The 20,643-nt window shown below is 44.8% G+C and overlaps 1 protein-coding gene across 6 annotated transcripts in view; it reads left to right on the top strand.

The window, feature by feature from the left end:
* The window catches only part of ttll4 (tubulin tyrosine ligase-like family, member 4), a 55,433-nt gene that overhangs the window by 791 nt on the left and 33,999 nt on the right, over positions 1–20,643 (top strand). For 2 of the 6 annotated variants that reach the window (XM_090230495.1, XM_090230493.1), the window contains exons 2-11: positions 540–2,449; positions 2,905–3,002; positions 3,606–3,669; positions 7,245–7,369; positions 9,199–9,309; positions 11,007–11,083; positions 13,644–13,838; positions 14,945–15,027; positions 15,268–15,396; positions 17,270–17,392. In XM_090230495.1, coding sequence (XP_090086621.1) covers positions 621–2,449; positions 2,905–3,002; positions 3,606–3,669; positions 7,245–7,369; positions 9,199–9,309; positions 11,007–11,083; positions 13,644–13,838; positions 14,945–15,027; positions 15,268–15,396; positions 17,270–17,392 — 2,834 coding nt within the window. In that variant the 5' untranslated portion in view covers positions 540–620. Of the gene's footprint in view, positions 1–539; positions 2,450–2,904; positions 3,003–3,605; positions 3,670–6,592; positions 6,722–7,244; positions 7,370–9,198; positions 9,310–11,006; positions 11,084–13,643; positions 13,839–14,944; positions 15,028–15,267; positions 15,397–17,269; positions 17,393–20,643 lie in introns of those variants that run through there. The other 4 variants (XM_090230496.1, XM_036975347.2, XM_090230498.1 and 1 more) reach the window with 2 other exon arrangements.

Below are 20,643 nucleotides of genomic sequence, written 5' to 3'. Positions count from 1 at the left end.
GAATTGATTCTGAATCACGAATTTAATATACCGGTAGCTAACGCTAGCTGGCTAGCGAGTGTTTGACAGCACGCTAACGACTAGCTAACCTGACGTTAGCTTCACGATGAAACCACATGGCTGCCTACCGGTTCTCTAACTTTAGCTGACGACCGGCTTTTCCCCTTATGGTACCGTCACCGTGCATTTAAAAGTGCAGATACATTCGGTCGATGGTGTCTAAATCTATTTAGTCGTGATACTTGTAAACTGGCTAGCGTATTGCTAAGCTAACGTTACCGGTGCTAACTAACTTTTCTCTGCTTACATTGATTGTCAAATATATTTAGCCACTTACCACCTAGTTAGCATGTTGGCTAACTTACCAAGCTAACTAGGAACTAGAATTGCTTGCAACTTATCTAGCTAGCTGTTATTCCACATGCCGTTGTATTTATAGATTCATGTTGTCACTTAATCAGACCACTTGTGTCAACTTTCATTATTCAGTTTTTTTTAAATTTTTTTTAAATATCATCAATGGATTTGTTTTGTTTCAGTGGCATGGTGTTCCCCTGGTTCCCTCAATTCCCTGATGTGTCAGCCAAAGTCCATGCCAGGAGGGTGTGAGATGGCACTTGATGGCCTCCAATGGAGCTGAAGACAAGTTGAATACAAGGGCCTCCTGCTCCCGGTCATCAACTCTCATAATTCGAGCCAAGTCAGCAGTGTTTCATACTGCTGATAGTCCCACTAGGCCCTTCAGCTCGCATGAGAAGAAGACCCTTCAGTCCTGTGCCAGTGTCCCCCGGGTCACCAGTGACTCTATAGGTCAGCTGAATGCGAGGGTGGGTCAGACTCAAAACAACCACCTCCATACTGCCTCAGGGACCCCTCTACAACGTGCCTACAACCGTTCTGTGCCTGCTGCCACTTACCTAGCTAACAAGCCACAGCGTCCTGGTAGCGCAGCTGCTAATTTAGCTAATGGTCATAGTAATGGTCACTATCAACCAACTGTTCTCTCTAAGAGTACACAGATATCTAGTGCTGACATTATCTCATACAGACACAACCCTGGTGTGTTAGAGCCAACCGTAAACAGCTATCGGCCCAGCTGCAACTTGGAATCACTAAATTTAAGATCACGGATCCTGGCCCGCAAAAGAGCCTTGTCGCCCCAGCCTGCTCCCTATCCAACGTGCCCCTGTCCACCAAAGGCAGAACGTGTCCCAGACTCGCAGAACAACGCTGCTTCACAGCCTGCTGAAAGCACCACTACCACCAGCATGCCCACCAACCAGTCAGTCCCCTGGACCAGTGGCAAGCTGAGAGACAATAGCAAAGGGTTTATGAGGCCCACTATGGGTAAAGTGCCTTCCTGTCCCAGACAGGAGACTACCCAGACAAGAGACTCAGCAAAACCTTTGTCTCCCCAGACCAAATCGGCCTCCTATTGCCGTAGCGGGGACAATGGGGATGGCAAAACCCAGACTAAGTTCACACACCACCCCCCCAACACTGTGCCTTTGCAGGATAGGTCATCCCACCACCAGGATGTGTCACTGGATCAGACATGGAGGCTCCAGGACCCACATCAGTTTGAGAGCCTGATGGCAGCAGACATGGAGGGTCACTCCCAGAGGCTGGGCTTTTGTGCTGCTGTCCATGGGGCTCCTGGAGCTCCTCATAACACATCAACAGAGAGGATCAGGAAGGTCAACTCTGAGGTGGAGTTTACTGAGGCTGTGAGGAAGCTGACCCAGTCACGGAGCGCGCTCACCCCTCATCCCAGGAACGGGACTATTAATAGTTTTACTACTGGAACACCAGGGTCCAACGTGGATCCAGTCCAGATTGGCAAAGCAATGACTAATAGCCCTGTCATCTCTGTCAGCCACAGCCCTGCTCCAGCCAAACCCTCTGTACCACTCTGCCTTACTATGAGAGACCAGCCTGTGTCCATGGAGACCTCCAGTGCCTCTGGCCTCGACAGTAACACCACAACAAACAGTAGTAGCACAACAGCCTCCATGGCACCTCTACCCCATGCAGGGATAACTCCAACACAGTCCTCTACCCAGGCCAGTGCCACAGTTAGTTCTACTGCAGGGATAACTCTAACCCAGTCCCCTACCCAGGCCAGTGCCACAGCTAGTTCTACTGCAGGGATAACTCTGACCCAGCCCTATACCCAGGCCACTGCCACAGCTAGTTCTGGTGCAGGGATAACTCCAACACAGTCCTATACCCAGGACAGTGCCACAGCTAGTTCTGGTGCTAGTTCTGAGTCCGCCTCAGGTACTTCTCAGAGTCAGAGCCCTTCTGTCACCTCGGTGACCACCCAGATATCAGCCATACACCTGACCAAGGAGAGGAGCGTCCTGTCTCTACAGGGGGGCTACAGCTCCTCCCGGTCCCCCCTTGACCTGGGGGAGGAACAACAGGCTGAGTCACCTCAGCTCTCCAGGTCAGTTCTGTTCTCCCACATACTACGAGCTGTTGTTAGACAAGATGGCGTAGCATGTTTTGAGAGCTGGAACGGGACTATATAAATCCATTCCATTATTTGTATTAAGTAGATCAGTACTGAATGTATTGTCACGTGAATTGAATTAATTAATTAAGCTCTGTTGTGTTAACCAGCTTAAGTATTGGTGTCTGGAGAGTATGTTCTGTCATGTCTGTTTGTCTAGGGAACTCAGTGAGTCAGGTTGTGTTAACCAGCTTAAGTATTGGTGTGTGGAGAGTATGTTCTGTTTGTCTAGGGAACTCAGTGATTCAGGTTGTGTTAACCAGCTTAAGTATTGGTGTCTGGAGAGTATGTTCTGTTTGTCTAGGGAACTCAGTGAGTCAGGTTGTGTGAAGCTTTTTTTACTATCATGTGTCTTGCTTCGTCTTTGAGTTTCCCGTCTGTCCATACAGTCCACAGAGTGTTGCCATGCAGGAGGATGGAGACAGAGGGGAAGAGGACTATCCTGATGATGAGCTGGAGAATGACTGCAGTGGTGATGATGATGATGGTGAGGAAGACTCCTTTAACTACTCATTTAAACCCTCAACTAGACATGTTAAAATTACACCACTTAATTGGACTGGTGTAGCTAGGCTAACATAGTTGGACCGGTGTAGCTAGGCTAACATAGTTGGACCGGTGTAGCTAGGCTAACATAGTTGGACCGCTGTAGCTAGGCTAACATAGTTGGACCGTTGTAGCTAGGCTAACATAATTGGACCGGTGTAGCTAGGCTAACATAATTGGACCGGTGTAGCTAGGCTAACATAGTTGGACCGGTGTAGCTAGGCTAACATACTTGGACCGCTGTAGCTAGGCTAACATAGTTGGACCACTGTAGCTAGGCTAACATAGTTGGACCACTGTAGCTAGCCTAACATAGTTGGACCGCTGTAGCTAGGCTAACATAGTTGGACCACTGTAGCTAGGCTAACATAGTTGGACCGCTGTAGCTAGGCTAACATAGTTGGACCGCTGTGGCTAGGCTAACATAGTTGGACCGCTGTAGCTAGGCTAACATAGTTGGACCGCTGTAGCTAGGCTAACATAGTTGGACCGCTGTAGCTAGGCTAACATAGTGAATCCAATGCTCTACCTTCTTTCTCCTCAGAAGGGTCTGACTGCTCCTCTATGAATGATGCCTCGTCCACAGCCTCCATACCCGTCCTGCCAAAGTAAGTTGAATCGTTTTTCTGTGTGATTAAAAAAAACTAAAACATGTTGATTAATCGTTGACATTGTTGGAATGCTTTGTGCATTTTGAAGATATGAATTATTATCCTATTCAGGCATTTTGTTTAGACTGATTGAAAGAAAAACATGTTATTACTATTCTATTGTGTTCTTACATATTTTGACAATGTTTTTAATTCAACTGTATTTTGGTAATTTACAAGACCACAAGTTCACCTGGGTCATACCAGAAACCTGAAACGGTTCGTAGAGTAGCCTTAATCCCCAGTCATGGTTTCAGCACATCAAATCAACTGTTATTTGTCACATGCACCGAATATAACCGGTGTAGTAGACCTCACAGTGAAATGCTGAATACAACAGGTGTAGTAGACCTTACAGTGAAATGCTGAATACAACAGGTGTAGGTAGACCTTACAGGGAAATGCTGAATACAACAGGTGTAGTAGACCTTACAGTGAAATGCTGAATACAACAGGTGTAGTAGACCTTACAGTGAAATGCTGAATACAACAGGTGTAGTAGACCTCACAGTGAAATGCTGAATACAACAGGTGTAGTAGACCTCACAGTGAAATGCTGAATACAACAGGTGTAGTAGACCTCACAGTGAAATGCTGAATACAACAGGTGTAGTAGACCTCACAGTGAAATGCTGAATACAACAGGTGTAGTAGACCTTACAGTGAAATGCTGAATACAACAGGTGTAGTAGACCTCACAGTGAAATGCTGAATACAACAGGTGTAGTAGACCTCACAGTGAAATGCTGAATACAACAGGTGTAGTAGACCTTACAGTGAAATGATGAATACAACAGGTGTAGTAGACCTCACAGTGAAATGCTGAATACAACAGGTGTGGTAGACCTCACAGTGAAATGCTGAATACAACAGGTGTAGTAGACCTCACAGTGAAATGCTGAATACAACAGGTGTAGTAGACCTCACAGTGAAATGCTGAATACAACAGGTGTAGTAGACCTTACAGTGAAATGCTGAATACAACAGGTGTAGTAGACCTTACAGTGAAATGCTGAATACAACAGGTGTAGTAGACCTCACAGTGAAATGCTGAATACAACAGGTGTAGTAGACCTTACAGTGAAATGCTGAATACAACAGGTGTAGTAGACCTGACAGTGAAATGCTGAATACAACAGGTGTAGTAGACCTTACAGTGAAATGCTGAATACAACAGGTGTAGTAGACCTTACAGTGAAATGCTGAATACAACAGGTGTAGTAGACCTTACAGTGAAATGCTGAATACAACAGGTGTAGTAGACCTGACAGTGAAATGCTGAATACAACAGGTGTAGTAGACCTGACAGTGAAATGCTGAATACAACAGGTGTAGTAGACCTTACAGTGAAATGCTGAATACAACAGGTGTAGTAGACCTCACAGTGAAATGCTGAATACAACAGGTGTAGTAGACCTTACAGTGAAATGCTGAATACAACAGGTGTAGTAGACCTCACAGTGAAATGCTGAATACAACAGGTGTAGTAGACCTCACAGTGAAATGCTGAATACAACAGGTGTAGTAGACCTCACAGTGAAATGCTGAATACAACAGGTGTAGTAGACCTCACAGTGAAATGCTGAATACAACAGGTGTAGTAGACCTCACAGTGAAATGCTGAATACAACAGGTGTAGTAAACCTCACAGTGAAATGCTGAATACAACAGGTGTAGTAGACCTCACAGTGAAATGCTGAATACAACAGGTGTAGTAGACCTTACAGTGTAATGATGAATACAACAGGTGTAGTAGACCTCACAGTGAAATGCTGAATACAACAGGTGTAGTAGACCTGACAGTGAAATGCTGAATACAACAGGTGTAGTAGACCTCACAGTGAAATGCTGAATACAACAGGTGTAGTAGACCTCACAGTGAAATGCTGAATACAACAGGTGTAGTAGACCTCACAGTGAAATGCTGAATACAACAATGCAGTTCAATAAATAGAGTTAAGAAAATACTAAATAAAGTAAAAAATAAAACAATAACGAGGCTATAATCAGGTTCTCGGACTAGGTAAATAGTCCAGGTAGCCGTTTGATTAATTGTTCAGCAGTCTGATGGCGGGTCGAAGTTGTTACGGAGACGTTTGGACCTGGTCCTCCGGTGCCCCTTGTCGTGCGCTAGCAGAGACACCCGTCTGGGTCCTCCCGTGCCCCTTGTCGTGCACTAGCTGAGACAACCGTCTGTGACCTGGTCCTCCGGTGCCCCTTGTCGTGCGCTAGCAGAGACAAACGTCTGTGACCTGGTCCTCCGGTGCCCCTTGTCGTGCGCTAGCAGAGACACCCGTCTGTGACCTGGTCCTCCGGTGCCCCATGTCGTGCGCTAGCAGAGACAACCGTCTGTGACAGTCATTACGTGTCGTAGATTTTTTTTATAAACAGAAGGTTCAGTTCGTTATAGTCTATAACTTAAAGATTATGATGATTTACAATACTAGGAAGTCATGTTGATCTGTACACTTGAAACAGAGCAACTTCTGACTAAAAATAACGCATGATTTGAGAGGAATGCCCATTTATTAATCTGTGAAGACAGAAGTGTCATGTTGCATCCTATTGTGACTAGATGCCTGTAGAAGGACCATTCATAACTCATATAGCCCTCCCAGTTGGGGCACCTGACAGTTCCCTGGTACGATGATGACAAAACCCAAGAGAGAGAATTGAACTGTTTTTGTTCTAGCGGTTGCTGCTGGTGAAAGGTTGAAAGCACAGAGGCTAGTGGAAAGGTCTCCCAATTGGAGAACTATCCGTCAATAATGGGCACATGAGTCTCTGTGTGGTCGAATAGTGCTTGGACTGTGGGATCATTGTCATACCGTGACGTCCCAACTGATTGGAGGATTAGTATTAGGCTGTTTGTGTTTTCTTCACAGCAAAAGCCAATGTAGAGTAGGTCTATTACCTCCAATTTAATGCCACTCACTCTCAGTAGAGAGTTCGACTATATTTTGAAGCAGGTGGACCAAGCAGGACCAACAGAATCCTACATGACTGTCATGTGAGTTTTGTTGTTGTTTCAATTCTTGTTTTGATAATTTATGATTTATCTGACAAAGGTTTTTACTTTGAAGATGGTGAAGAAGACTTTTGTCATCGAATGCGATTGGAGTTTAAATTTTTTTTTTTATTATTGATTGATCTTGAGGGAGTTGGTTTGGTTAGAAAATACTTTTTAATTCAAAATGTCTCCTGCCTTTCCAAAGACATGGCCCGACCGTGCCTCTTGAGTTAAACGGTAGTATTTAAACCTGTGAGTTATCCTGCTTGGTGCCAAACTAGCATTCTTGTCTTATTCCCCTGGACATTGATGACCAGGCAGTAGTTGTGTTGTCTGGCACGGTGGCAAAACACGTGACACCTTTATTTAAAATAACAGTTGGCAGGAAATAAATATTTTTCCAAACTCTTCATGAATCTTTCTGTTCCATATTAAACAAGTATCTTTATAGTCTGTTTTGGTAATATTCCCACTGTTTGCAGATTTAGTACAGAGTCATAGCTTTAATGCCTCTGTGTTCCAGTATAACGGATGAGGAGCTGATGAGCCCTGAATTAGAGGATGAGGGGGAGCTGAAGCCAGCTCTGGTCCCCAGCATGTTCCCCCTCATTCCCCCTACACTGTATTTCAGCACTGCCAACCAGAGAGGTAAGACACCCCTTCACTGTGTCCTATGGCACTCTATTCCCTATGTAGTGCACTACTTTAGACCAGAGCCCTATGGCACTCTATTCCCTATATAGTGCACTACTTTAGACCAGAGCCCTATGGCACTCTATTCCCTTTGTAGTGCACTACTTTAGACCAGAGCCCTATGGCACTCTTCCCTATGTAGTGCACTACTTTAGACCAGAGCCCTATGGCACTCTATGCCATTTGGGAAGCAGATAATAAACTGCTTGACAATTTTGGGGGGGAAATAAGCTTCTACAGAAAAGTATTTCCTTCTAATTCTAAGTATGAGTTGATGTAAGGTGGGCTTTTTTTGCTGTTACTTGGGGTTGGTTGGGATTTTGGACACCATTGTTATGGCCTTGCTTATATCAACATGTTCTACAGGACATTGTGTGGTAATATATTGGGTTGAGTTTGAGTAAAGGGAAGTCAGCACCCCCCCCTCCCCCCAGTAGAGACTGCTGCCTCTAGTCCTATCCCCCCAGTAGAGACTGCTGCCTCTAGTCCTATCCCCCCAGTAGAGACTGCTGCCTCTAGGCCTATCCCCCCAGTAGAGACTGCTGCCTCTAGGCCTATCCCCCCAGTAGAGACTGCTGCCTCTAGGCCTATCCCCCCAGTAGAGACTGCTGCCTCTAGGCCTATCCCCCCAGTAGAGAGAATGCTGCCTCTAGGCCTATCCCCCCCAGTAGAGAGAATGCTGCCTCTAGGCCTATCCCCCCAGTAGAGAGACTGCTGCCTCTAGGCCTATCCCCTCCAGTAGAGAGACTGCTGCCTCTAGGCCTATCCCCCCAGTAGAGAGACTGCTGCCTCTAGGCCTATCCCCCCCAGTGGAGAGACTGCTGCCTCTAGCCCTATCCCCCCCAGTAGAGACTGCTGCCTCTAGCCCTATCCCCCCAGTAGAGACTGCCGCCTCTAGCCCTATCCCCCCGAGTAGAGACTGCCGCCTCTAGCCCTATCCCCCCGAGTAGAGACTGCCGCCTCTAGTCCTATCCCCCCAGTAGAGACTGACGCCTCTAGTCCTATCCCCCCAGTAGAGACTGACGTCTCTAGTCCTATCCCCCTAGTAGAGACTGCCGCCTCTAGTCCTATCCCCATAGTAGAGGCTGCCGCCTCTAGTCCTATCCCCATAGTAGAGGCTGCCGCCTCTAGTCCTATCCCCATAGTAGAGACTGCCGCCTCTAGTCCTATCCCCCCCCAGTAGAGAGACTGCCGCCTCTAGTCCTATCCCCCCCAGTAGAGACTGCCGCCTCTAGTCCTATCCCCCAGTAGAGACTGCTGCCTCTAGTCCTATCCCCCCAGTAGAGAGACTGCTGCCTCTAGTCCTATCCCCCCCCAGTAGAGAGACTGCCGCCTCTAGTCCTATCCCCCCCAGTAGAGACTGCCGCCTCTAGTCCTATCCCCCAGTAGAGACTGCTGCCTCTAGTCCTATCCCCCCAGTAGAGAGACTGCTGCCTCTAGTCCTATCCCCCTCAGTAGAGAGACTGCTGCCTCTAGTCCTATCCCCCTCAGTAGAGACTGCTGCCTCTAGTCCTATCCCCCTCAGTAGAAACTGCTGCCTCTAGTCCTGTTCCCCTCAGTAGAGACTGCTGCCTCTAGTCCTATCCCCCCAGTAGAGACCGCTGCCTCATATCCCCCCAAGTGGTGAGACTGCGTTCTCTAGCCCCATCGATAGCTCTATTGTATATAATTTGAATCCAAATGACACACTTCTCTCTTCATAGTGCACTTCGTTCTACCAGGGCCTGTAGGGAATGTGCTTCCATCCGTAGTCCTATTCCTGTCGCTGTAATGTGTTGTTTCAGTGGAGCCCCTGCCACCAGAACAGAGGAAGCTGCTCAAATGGAAGATGAGCACTGTGACTCCCAACATAGTCAAACACACCATCGCCAGGTCACACTTTAAAGTCACCAAGAGTGAGTTCCTTAAGGGGTTTGAAAAGTATTTTGCCTATTTGACATTTTAAAGACGTCTTGTACAGTGAGGCAAAAAGTATTTAGTCAGCCACCAATTGTGCAAGTTTTCCCACTTAAAAAGATGAGGCCTGTAATGTTCATCATAGGTACACTTCAACTATGAAACTACAAAATTAGAAAAAAAAATCCTGAAAATCACATTTGTAGGATTTTTTATGAATTTATTTGCAAATTATGGTGGAAAATAAGCATTTGGTCACCTACAAACAAGCAAGATTTCTGGCTCTCACAGATCTGTAACTTCTTCTTTAAAATGCTCCTCTGTCCTCCACTCGTTACCTGTATTAATGGCACCTGTTTGAACTTGTTATCAGTATAAAAGACACCTGTCCACAACCTCCAACATTCACACTCCAAACTCCACTATGGCCAAGACCAAAGAGCTGTCAAAGGACACCAGAAACAAAATTGTAGACCTGCACCAGGCTGGGAAGACTGAATCTGCAATAGGTAAGCAGCTTGGTTTGAAGAAATCAACTGTGGGAGCAATTATTAGGAAATGGAAGACATACAAGACCACTGATAATCTCCCTCGATCTGGGGCTGCACGCAAGATCTCACCCCGTGGGGTCAAAATGATCACAAGAACGGTGAGCAAAAATCCCAGAACCACACGGGGGGAACCTAGTGAATGACCTGCAGAGAGCTGGGACCAAAGTAACAAAGCCTACCATCAGTAACACACTACGCCGCCAGGGACTCAAATCCAGCAGTGTCCCCCTGCTTAAGCCAGTACATGTCCTGGCCCGTCTGAAGTTTGATAGAGAGCATTTGGATGACCCAGAAGAAGATTGGGAGAATGTCATATGGTCAGATGAAACCAAAATATAACTTTTTGGTAAAAACTCAACTCGTCGTGTTTGGAGGACAAAGAATGCTGAGTTGCATCCAAAGAACACCATACCTGCTGTGAAGCATGGGGGTGGAAACATCATGCTTTGGGGCTGTTTTTCTGCAAAGGGACCAGGACGACTGATCCGTGTAAAGGAAAGAATGAATGGGGCCATGTATCTTTAGATTTTGAGTGAAAACCTCCTTCCATCAGCAAGGGCATTGAAGATGAAACGTGGCTGGGTCTTTCAGCATGGCAATGATCCCAAACACACCGCCCGGGCAACGAAGGAGTGGCTTCGTAAGAAGCATTTCAAGGTCCTGGAGTGGCCTAGCCAGTCTCCAGATATCAACCCCATAGAAAGTCTTGAGTTGAAAGTCTGTGTTGCCCAGTAACAGCCCCAAAACATCACTGCTCTAGAGGAGATCTGCATGGAGGAATGGGCCAAAATACCAGCAACAGTGTGTGAAAACCTTGTGAAGACGTTTGACCTCTGTCATTGCCAACAAAGGGTATATAACAAAGTATTAAGAAGTATTTGGTCAATAACAAAAGTTTATTTTCCACCATAATTTGCAAATAAATTCATAAAAAATCCTACAATGTGATTTTCTGGATTTTTTTTTTTCTCCTTTTGTCTGTCATAGTTGAAGTGTACCTATGATGAAAATTACAGGCCTCTTTCGTCTTTTAAAGTGGGAGAACTTGCACAATTGGTGGCTGACTAAATACTTTTTTACCCCACTCTATGTTTGTTCATATCTGTTCATAAAAAAAACGTTCATGAAGTTAATTGTTGTTGCAGAAAGTCATGATTGGCTTGGCTGCTGGGGTCACCATATGAAGTCTCCTGGGTTCAAGGCCATCAGGGAATACCAGAAGGTAAGCTAGATAGGACTGGGAACAGGGTTGGAAATGTAACACCTGCCACTCTCTAAATATGGGTAGATTTGGTCATTGTTGGATAGGAAGGTGTATTTGAACAGCCATGTTGGCACACAGAGCATTTCAGAACTTTTTTTTGTTGATTTGTGATTTTTATTCTTTTTTTAAGGCCACATGTAGAAGTTGATGGAATTGTCAAAGTACTACTACAAAAATGACTTTGTCCTCGTGTTTCTTTGGTCGTTACGTTGTTTTGTTCAAACTCTTAATTTGTTTTTACAAAATGTTAGTTTGAGTTAGCTGCAGCTGTCCGCTGCTAGGAAGTCTGAGATTCCAAGTTACCACGGTAACGGCCCGTCCCTTTCTTTAAAGGGGCATCTGAATATTTGTCTCACCTAATGATTGTGTGTGATTTGAGAATGGATAACTCCTAATCTTTTATTCATGAACTTTTAGTCATTTTGTTATCGTTAAAACACTCATAGTTTCATTGTTCTAGATGTATTTGTGTGCGTCTACGTTTCTATTTAAGAGCACATCGTGTGCTTCTTGTAAAGCGCGTGAGCGTGGTCCTAAACTCTGACAATAAGGAAGCTGTAAAATTCTGTAATTTTGTTGCACTTTTTGTTGATTTATATATGTTCAGTTGTATAACTGTTTTTACTATTGTATCTAAAATGATTTATTTTAACATACATTGATTAAATTAAGTAGATTACAAAAATGAAATATACTCGATTTACTTCTTACTTGTAATTTTTTGTTTTTGTTTTAGAAAAACAAAGCTCATGTTTTTTTTGTGTAATTATGGGGAAAAATATATTATATTTTGTATTTGTATCTGCCACAGTGGCTGGTGGACCAAAACATTTCCCACCCTGTCTGGGTTTCGCCAAGGACCTCACAATACAGTATTATATGTATTGCTATTCTATACTGTGATTTTATTGCGATTTGATATTCCAAACATATTGCTCACCAAATACTGGATTCAGAAAGGATTCAGGCCCCTTGACTTTTTTCACATTTTGTTACGTTACAGCCTTATTCTAAAATTGATTATCGTTTTTTTCCCCCTTCATCAATCTAAACAAAATAGCCCATAATGACAAAGCAAAAACAGTTTTTTGGAAATGTTTGCAAATGTATGAAAAGCTTAAATATCACATTTACATAAGTATTCAGACCCTTTACTCAGTACTTTGTTGAAGCACCTTTGGCAGTGATTACATCCTCCAGTCTTCTTGGGTATGACGCTACAAGCTTTGCACACCTGTATTTGGGGAGGTTCTCCCATTCTTCTCTGCAGATCCTCTCAATCTCTGTCAAGTTGGATGGGGAGCGTTGCTGCACAGCTATTTTCAGGTCTCTCCAGAGATGTTTGATCGGGTTCAAGTCCAGGCTCTGGCTGGGCCACTCAAGGACATTCAGAGACTTGTCCCGAAGCCACTCCTAGGTTGTCTTGGCTGTGTGCTTAGTGTCGTTGTCCTGTTGGAAGGTGAACCAGATAATCTTGTTTCTCATGGTCTGAGAGTCCTTTAGGTGCCTTTTGGCAAACTCCAAACGGGCTGTCATGTGCCTTTTACTGAAGAGTGGCTTCAGTCTGGCCACTACCATAAAGTCCTGATTGGTGGAGTGCTGCAGAGATGGTTGTCCTTCTGGAAGTTTCTCCCATCTCCACAGAGGATCTCTGGAGCTCTGTCAGAGTGACCATTAGGTTCTTGGTCACCTCCCTGTCCAAAGCCCTTCTCCAATTGCTCAGTTTGGCCGGGTGGTCAGCTCTAAGAAGAGTCTTCTTGGTGGTTCCAAACTTCTTCCATTCAAGAATGATGGAGGCCACTGTTTTCTTGGGGACCTTCAATGCTGCAAAATTATTTGGTACCCTTCCCCAGATCTGTGCCTCGACACAATCCTGTCTCGGAGCGCTACGGACAATTCCTTGGACCTCATGGCTTGGTTTTTGCTCAGACATGCACTGTCAACTGTGGGACCTTATAAAGACAGGTGTATGTCTTTCCAAATCATGTCCAATCAATTGAATTTACCTCAAGTGGACTCCAATCAGGTTGTAGAAACATCTCAAGGATGATCAATGGAAACAGGATGCACCTGAGCTCCATTTCAAGTCTCATAGCAACGGGTCTGAATACTAAATAAGGTATTTCTGTTTTTTCCTTTTAATACATTTGCAGAAATATGGAGTACTGTGTAGATTGATGAGTGAAAATATTTATTTAATTCCTTTTAGAATAAGGCTGTAAATCCTTTATGAATCCACTGTCTGCTGCTGAGACACAAGATGTTTTTATCATTCATGGAAATAAAATTGCTTAAAAGAAATTGGCTCCATATTTAAAAGGAATCTATGAAGGGATCATGCTAGCCTGTTCCCAGATCATTTTGTGCCATATTGCCAACTCCTTTCGTCATTGTCACGCCCCGAGTGCGTCACGCCCCGAGGGATCTGGGATAAAAGCACCAGCCAAACAAGAATCATATGGATTACAATTGATTCGATCTGCATAATGACTTGTCTCTCTGTGTGTCCTCTCTCCAGTTAAACCACTTCCCCGGCTCGTTCCAGATCGGTCGTAAGGACCGTCTGTGGAGGAACCTGTCTAAGATGCAGGCTCAGTTTGGTAAGAGGGAATTCAGCTTCTTCCCTCGCTCCTTCGTTCTTCCTCAGGACATCAAGCTACTGAGGAAAGCCTGGGAGGACAGTGGTAGCAGGCAGAAATGGATCATCAAGCCGGTAGGTGGATAGTGTATCTAAATCAGTTTTGGGCTGTGTCTGAAATGGCTTCCATTCTCAGGTGATGGTGCCTTTCTCCTGGGGTCCATTCCCAGGTGATGGTGCCTTTCTCCTGGGATCCATTCCCAGGTGATGGTGCCTTTCTCCTGGGGTCCATTCCCAGGTGATGGTGCCTTTTCTCCTGGGGTCCATTCCCGGGTGATGGTGCCTTTCTCCTGGGGTCCATTCCCGGGTGATGGTGCCTTTCTCCTGGGGTCCATTCCCGGGTGATGGTGCCTTTCTCCTGGGATCCATTCCCGGGTGATGGTGCCTTTCTCCTGGGATCCATTCCCGGGTGATGGTGCCTTTCTCCTGGGATCCATTCCCGGGTGATGGTGCCTTTCTCCTGGGATCCATTCCCGGGTGATGGTGCCTTTCTCCTGGGATCCATTCCCGGGTGATGGTGCCTTTCTCCTGGGGTCCATTCCCGGGTGATGGTGCCTTTCTCCTGGGGTCCATTCCCGGGTGATGGTGCCTTTCTCCTGGGGTCCATTCCCGGGTGATGGCAGCGACTACAGCCTCCAGTCTTCTTGGGTATGAAGATACAAGCTTGGCACACCTGTATTTGGGGAGTTTCTCCCATTCTTCTCTGCAGATCCTCTCAAGCTCTGTCATGTTGGATGGGGAGCGTTGCTGCACAGCTGTTTTCAGGTCTCTTCAGAGCTGTACGATCGGGTTCATGTCCGGGCTCTGGCTGGGCCACTCAAGCACATTTAGATACTTGTCCCGAAGCCACTCCTGCGTTGTCTTGGCTGTGTGCTTAGGGTCGTTGTCTTGTTGGAAGGTGAACCTTCGCCCCAGTCTGAGGTCCTGAGTGCTCTGGAGCAGGTTTTCATCAAGGATCTCTCTGTACTTTGCTCCGTTCATCTTTACCTCAATCCTGACTAGTCTCCCAGTCATCCCCACAGCATGATGCTTCACCGTAGGGATGGTGCCAGGTTTAATAATCCATCCCTCTCTTTCTCTCTCCTGTAGCCTGTGTCTGCTCGGGGTAAAATAATCCCTCTCTCCTCTCTCCTGTCTCCTCTCTCCTCTCTTCTCTCTTCTCTCTTCTCTCTCTCTCTCAGCCTGCGTCTGCTCGTGGTATTGGAATCCAGGTTATTCACAAGTGGAGTCAGATGCCATGCAAGAGACCACTCCTGGTTCAGAAGTATGTCCGCACCCTGAGAATGATACTTCTAGTGTTGTGAATGTGATTTTTAGCCTGGTCCCAGACCTGTTTGTGCTGTCCTGCCATCTCATGACTATAGGAGTTGGCAAGACGGCTCAAGCAGATCTGGGACCAGCCAGTCTAGAGTGAATGACCAGTAACCCTGCAATGGATTATGATGACAGCATGCCGTTGTTTCAGCGTTGTCTACGAGTCTAAACGTTGTTGTATCTCTCTCAGGTATCTGCACAAGCCCTACCTCATCAGTGGGAATAAGTTTGACCTGCGTATCTATGTGTATGTGACGTGTTACGACCCGCTCCGCGTTTACATCTTCCAGGACGGGCTTGTCCGCTTCGCCAGCTGCAAGTAAGTCTTTTTGTTTTAATAGGTTACATGTTTCATAGCATGTTTCATAGCATGTTTCATAGCATGTTTCATAGCATGTTTCATAGCATGTTTCATAGCATGTTATATAGCATGTTTCATAGCATGTTTCATAGCATGTTTCATAGCATGTTATATAGCATGTTTCATAGCATGTTATATAGCATGTTTCATAGCATGTTTCATAGCATGTTTCATAGCATGTTATATAGCATGTTTCATAGCATGTTTCATAGCATGTTTCATAGCATGTTTCATAGCATGTTTCATAGCATGTTATATAGCATGTTTCATAGCATGTTATATAGCATGTTTCATAGCATGTTTCATAGCATGTTTCATAGCATGTTTCATAGCATGTTTCATAGCATGTTTCATAGCATGTTTCATAGCATGTTTCATAGCATGTTTCATAGCATGTTTCATAGCATGTTTCATAGCATGTTTCATAGCATGTTTCATAGCATGTTTCATAGCATGTTATATGGCATGTTTCATAGCATGTTTCATAGCATGTTTCATAGCATGTTATATAGCATGTTTCATAGCATGTTTCATAGCATGTTTCATAGCATGTTATATAGCATGTTATATGGCATGTTTCATAGCATGTTATATAGCATGTTTCATAGCATGTGTGAGCTTTTATAATGGCTTGTACTGTGTGTGTCTCTGTCAACATGTTCCCATATGTTCAGCGTAATGATTGGTCACTGTGATGGGTGTTCAGCGTAATGATTGGTCACTGTGTCGGGTGTTCAGCGTAATGATTGGTCACTGTGTCGGGTGTTCAGCGTAATGATTGGTCACTGTGATGGGTGTTCAGCGTAATGATTGGTCACTGTGTCATGTGTTCAGCGTAATAATTGGTCACTGTGTCATGTGTTCAGCGTAATAATTGGTCACTGTGTCATGTGTTCAGCGTAATGATTGGTCACTGTGTCATGTGTTCAGCGTAATGATTGGTCACTGTGATGGGTGTTCAGTGTAATGATTGGTCACTGTGATGGGTGTTCAGCGTAATGATTGGTCACTGTGATGGGTGTTCAGCGTAATGATTGGTCACTGTGATGGGTGTTCAGTGTAATGATTGGTCACTGTGTCATGTGTTCAGCGTAATGATTGGTCACTGTGTCATGTGTTCAGCGTAATGATTGGTCACTGTGTCATGTGTTCAGTGTAATGATTGGTCATTGTGTCGGGTGTTCAGTGTAATGATTGGTCACTGTGTCGGGTGTTCAGTGTAATGATTGGTCACTGTGATGGGTGTTCAGCGTAATGATTGGTCACTGTGTCATGTGTTCAGCGTAATGATTGGTCACTGTGTCATGTGTTCAGTGTAATGATTGGTCACTGTGTCGTGTGTTCAGCGTAATGATTGGTCACTGTGTCGGGTGTTCAGTGTAATGATTGGTCACTGTGATGGGTGTTCAGCGTAATGATTGGTCACTGTGTCATGTGTTCAGTGTAATGATTGGTCACTGTGATGGGTGTTCAGTGTAATGATTGGTCACTGTGATGGGTGTTCAGCGTAATGATTGGTCACTGTGATGGGTGTTCAGTGTAATGATTGGTCATTGTGTCGGGTGTTCAGTGTAATAATTGGTCACTGTGATGGGTGTTCAGTGTAATGATTGGTCACTGTGTCGGGTGTTCAGTGTAATGATTGGTCACTGTGATGGGTGTTCAGCGTAATGATTGGTCACTGTGATGGGTGTTCAGCGTAATGATTGGTCACTGTGTCGGGTGTTCAGTGTAATGATTGGTCATCGTGTCGGGTGTTCAGTGTAATGATTGGTCACTGTGTCAGGTGTTCAGTGTAATGATTGGTCACAGTATTTGTTCTCCTCTGTAGGTACTCGTCGTCTATGAAAAGCCTTGGCAACAAGTTTATGCACCTGACCAACTACAGCGTGAACAAGAGGAACTCCGACTATCAGAGCAATGACAGTGACAAGGCCTGCCAGGGACACAAGTGGTAACCATGTTTTAATGGATATTTCAATCATTCGAGCCCTGAATGCTGATTGGCTGACAGCCGTGGTATATCAGACCGTATACCACGGGTATGACAAACAAAACATGTATTTTTAGTGCTCTAATGATGTTGGTAACCAGTTTATAACAGCAGTAAGGCACCTCGGGGGGGTGTGGTATATGACCAATATACCACGGCTAAGGGCTGTATCCAGACACTAAGAACAACCCTTAGCCGTGGTATATTGGCCATATACCAAACCCCCCTGAGGTGCCTTATTGCTTAAATATATGCCATTTGGCTGACTCTTTTGTCCAAAGCGACTTACATGCATGTCAGTAGCACATAACAGACTTAGAGACTTAGAGACTTAGAGACTTAGAGACTTAGAGACTTAGAGACTTAGAGACTTAGAGACTTAGAGACTTAGAGACTTAGAGACTTAGAGACTTAGAGACTTAGAGACTTAGAGACTTAGAGACTTAGAGACTTACAGACTTAGAGACTTACAGACTTAGAGACTTAGAGACTTAGAGACTTAGAGACTTAGAGACTTAGAGACTTAGAGACTTAGAGACTTAGAGACTTAGAGACTTACCGACCGACAACAGTAGAGAGAATGATTTATTTCAGCTTTTATTTCATCACATTGTCAGTGAGTCAGAAGTTTACATGCTACCAAATACTAGTTGAATGTATTGCCGTTAAATTGTTTAACTTGGGTCAAACGTTTCAGGTAGCTTTCCACAAGCTTCCCACAATAAGTTGGGTGAATTTTGTCCCATTCCTCCTGACAGAGCTGGTGTAACTGAGTCAGGTTTGTAGGTCTCCTTGCTTGCACACGCTTTTTCAGTTCTGCCCACAGATGTTCTATAGGACTGAGGTCAAGGCTTTGTGATGGCCACTCCAATACCTTGACTTTGTTGTCCTTAAGCTGTTTTGCCACAACTTTGGAAGTATGCTTGGGGTCATTGTCCATTTGGAAGACCCATTTGCGACCAAGCTTTAACTTCCTGACTGATGTCTTGAGATGTTTCTTCAATATATCCACATCATTTTCCTCCTCATGAAGCCATCTATTTTGTGAAGTGCACCAGTCCCTCCTGCAGCAAAGCACCCCCACAACATGATGCTGCCATCCCTGTGTTTCACGGTTGGGATGGTGTTCTTCAGCTTGCAAGCATCCCCCTTTTTCCTCCAAACGTGACGATGGTCATTATGGCCAAACAGTTCTATTTTTGTTTCATCAGACCAGAGGACATTTCTCCAAAAAGTACTATCTTTGTCCCCATTTGCAGTTGCAAACAGTAGTCTGGCTTTTTATGGCGGTTTTGGTGCAGTGGCTTCTTCCTTGCTGAGCGGCCTTTCAGGTTATGTTGATATAGGACTCGTTTTATTGTGGATATAGATACTTTTGTACCTGTTTCCTCCAGCATCTTTACAAGGTCCTTTGCTGTTGTTCTGGGATTGATTTGCACTTTTCACATCAAAGTGCGTTCATCTCTAGGAGACAGAAGGCGTCTCCTTCCTGAGCGGTATGACGGCTGCGTGGTCCCCTGGTGTTTATACTTGCGTACTATTGTTTGTACAGATGAACGTGGTACCTTCAGGCATTTGGAAATTGCTCCCAAGGATGAACCAGACTTGTGGAGGTCGACTATTGTTTTTCTGGGGTTTTGGATTTCTTTTGAGTTTCCCATGATGTCAAGCAAAGAGGCACTGAGTTTGAAGGTAGGCCTTGAAATACATCCACAGGTACACCTCCAATTGACTCAAATTATGTCAATTAGCCTATCAGAAGCTTCTAAAGCCATGACATCATTTTCTGGAATTTTCCAAGCTGTTTAAGGGCACAGTCAACTTAGTGTATGTAAACTTCTGACCCACTGGAATTGTGATATAGTGAATTATAAGTGAAATAATCTGTCTGTAAACAATTGTTGAAAAATGACTTGTGTCCTGCACAAAGTAGATGTCCTAACCGACTTTCCAAAACTATAGTTTGTTGACAAGAAATTTGTGGAGTGTTTGAAAAACAAGTTTTACTGACTCCAACCTAAGTGTATGTAAACTTCCGACTTCAACTGTACATACATAACATACACAACATGCACAACATGCACAACGTGCACAACGTGTCGTGACGTTGTATTAGTTCATGTGACGACTGTTCATCGAATTATTACAAGTTTCTAATTGCTTGATTAACTGAATCAAGCAATTATTAACTCATTAACCTGTTAACCAATTATTAACTCGTTAACCTGTTAACTCGTTAACCTGTTAACCTGTTAACTCGTTAACCTGTTAACTCATTAACCTGTTAACTCGTTAACCTGGGGCACCATGGGAAAACTAGTTTTTATTGAGTTTCTATTTCCCAAATTAACTCAAAGAATATTTACAACAGCCGCTAATTAACCAGTCACCTCTTCCAATCTCGTTCTGAACGTCGTATAGCCCGTGAATCTGCACGGACCCGGGTCTCACCAATGAGTTCGGACCCGGGTCTCACCAATGAGTTCGGACCCGGGCGGACCCGGGTCTCACCAATGAGTTCGGACCACACCAGTCTTAGTTTAATATTTATTTATTAAAAAGCTAAAATGATGATACAAGATACACATAGACAAAACACATTCTAGGCTATTGATTAGAACTTAGTATAATGGGCCAACACACTATGGCGTGTGTTACCCAAAATGGGGGTTTAAAAGAGAGAGAAAAAAAAGAAGGTACACGAGAGAAATATACATTTGGGTGAATTTGTCAGCTATGCTATTCTAACCCTAACCTTGCCCCAAACTGCCGCTCTTATGGGTCAGAATATAATGATGTAATTACGTGGGGAAGACCTCCGAGGATTCTCTGCGTGGACCGTTCAGGGGACAGTTCAGGGGACAGCTCGATGACGCACTTCTCCGGCGCACCTTTCTGGTCGTCCTCACGATGTCGGTGTCCTTTTGGCTTAGGAGTTTGTTCCCTCACCCTTTGCTCTGGAAGGGGTCTTCTGAGGACAGACAACTCTGTAGCTCAGAGCTCACAGCATAGGAATGAAACCCTTTAGATACCACGATTCCCTGGGATTGGATGCTAGAGGGTCCAGCTTGAATTCACCCGCTTAGACACAGCTACTCATTCGTAGCTTGGGTAGAAAAGGATTTCTTTGTCTTCAAACTTGTGTTGCGTTCTGGGTTCATTGATTTTTTTTGACCTTGGCTGCAGCTTGGGCCACGTAGTCTTCTCTGTAA

The sequence above is a fragment of the Oncorhynchus mykiss genome, chromosome 3 (assembly GCF_057628025.1).
Source record: "Oncorhynchus mykiss isolate SJ-2025 chromosome 3, ASM5762802v1, whole genome shotgun sequence".
Taxonomy (NCBI): domain Eukaryota; kingdom Metazoa; phylum Chordata; class Actinopteri; order Salmoniformes; family Salmonidae; genus Oncorhynchus; species Oncorhynchus mykiss.
Note: the sequence above shows the minus strand (reverse complement) of the source record. Positions and strands in the feature narration are given on the sequence as shown.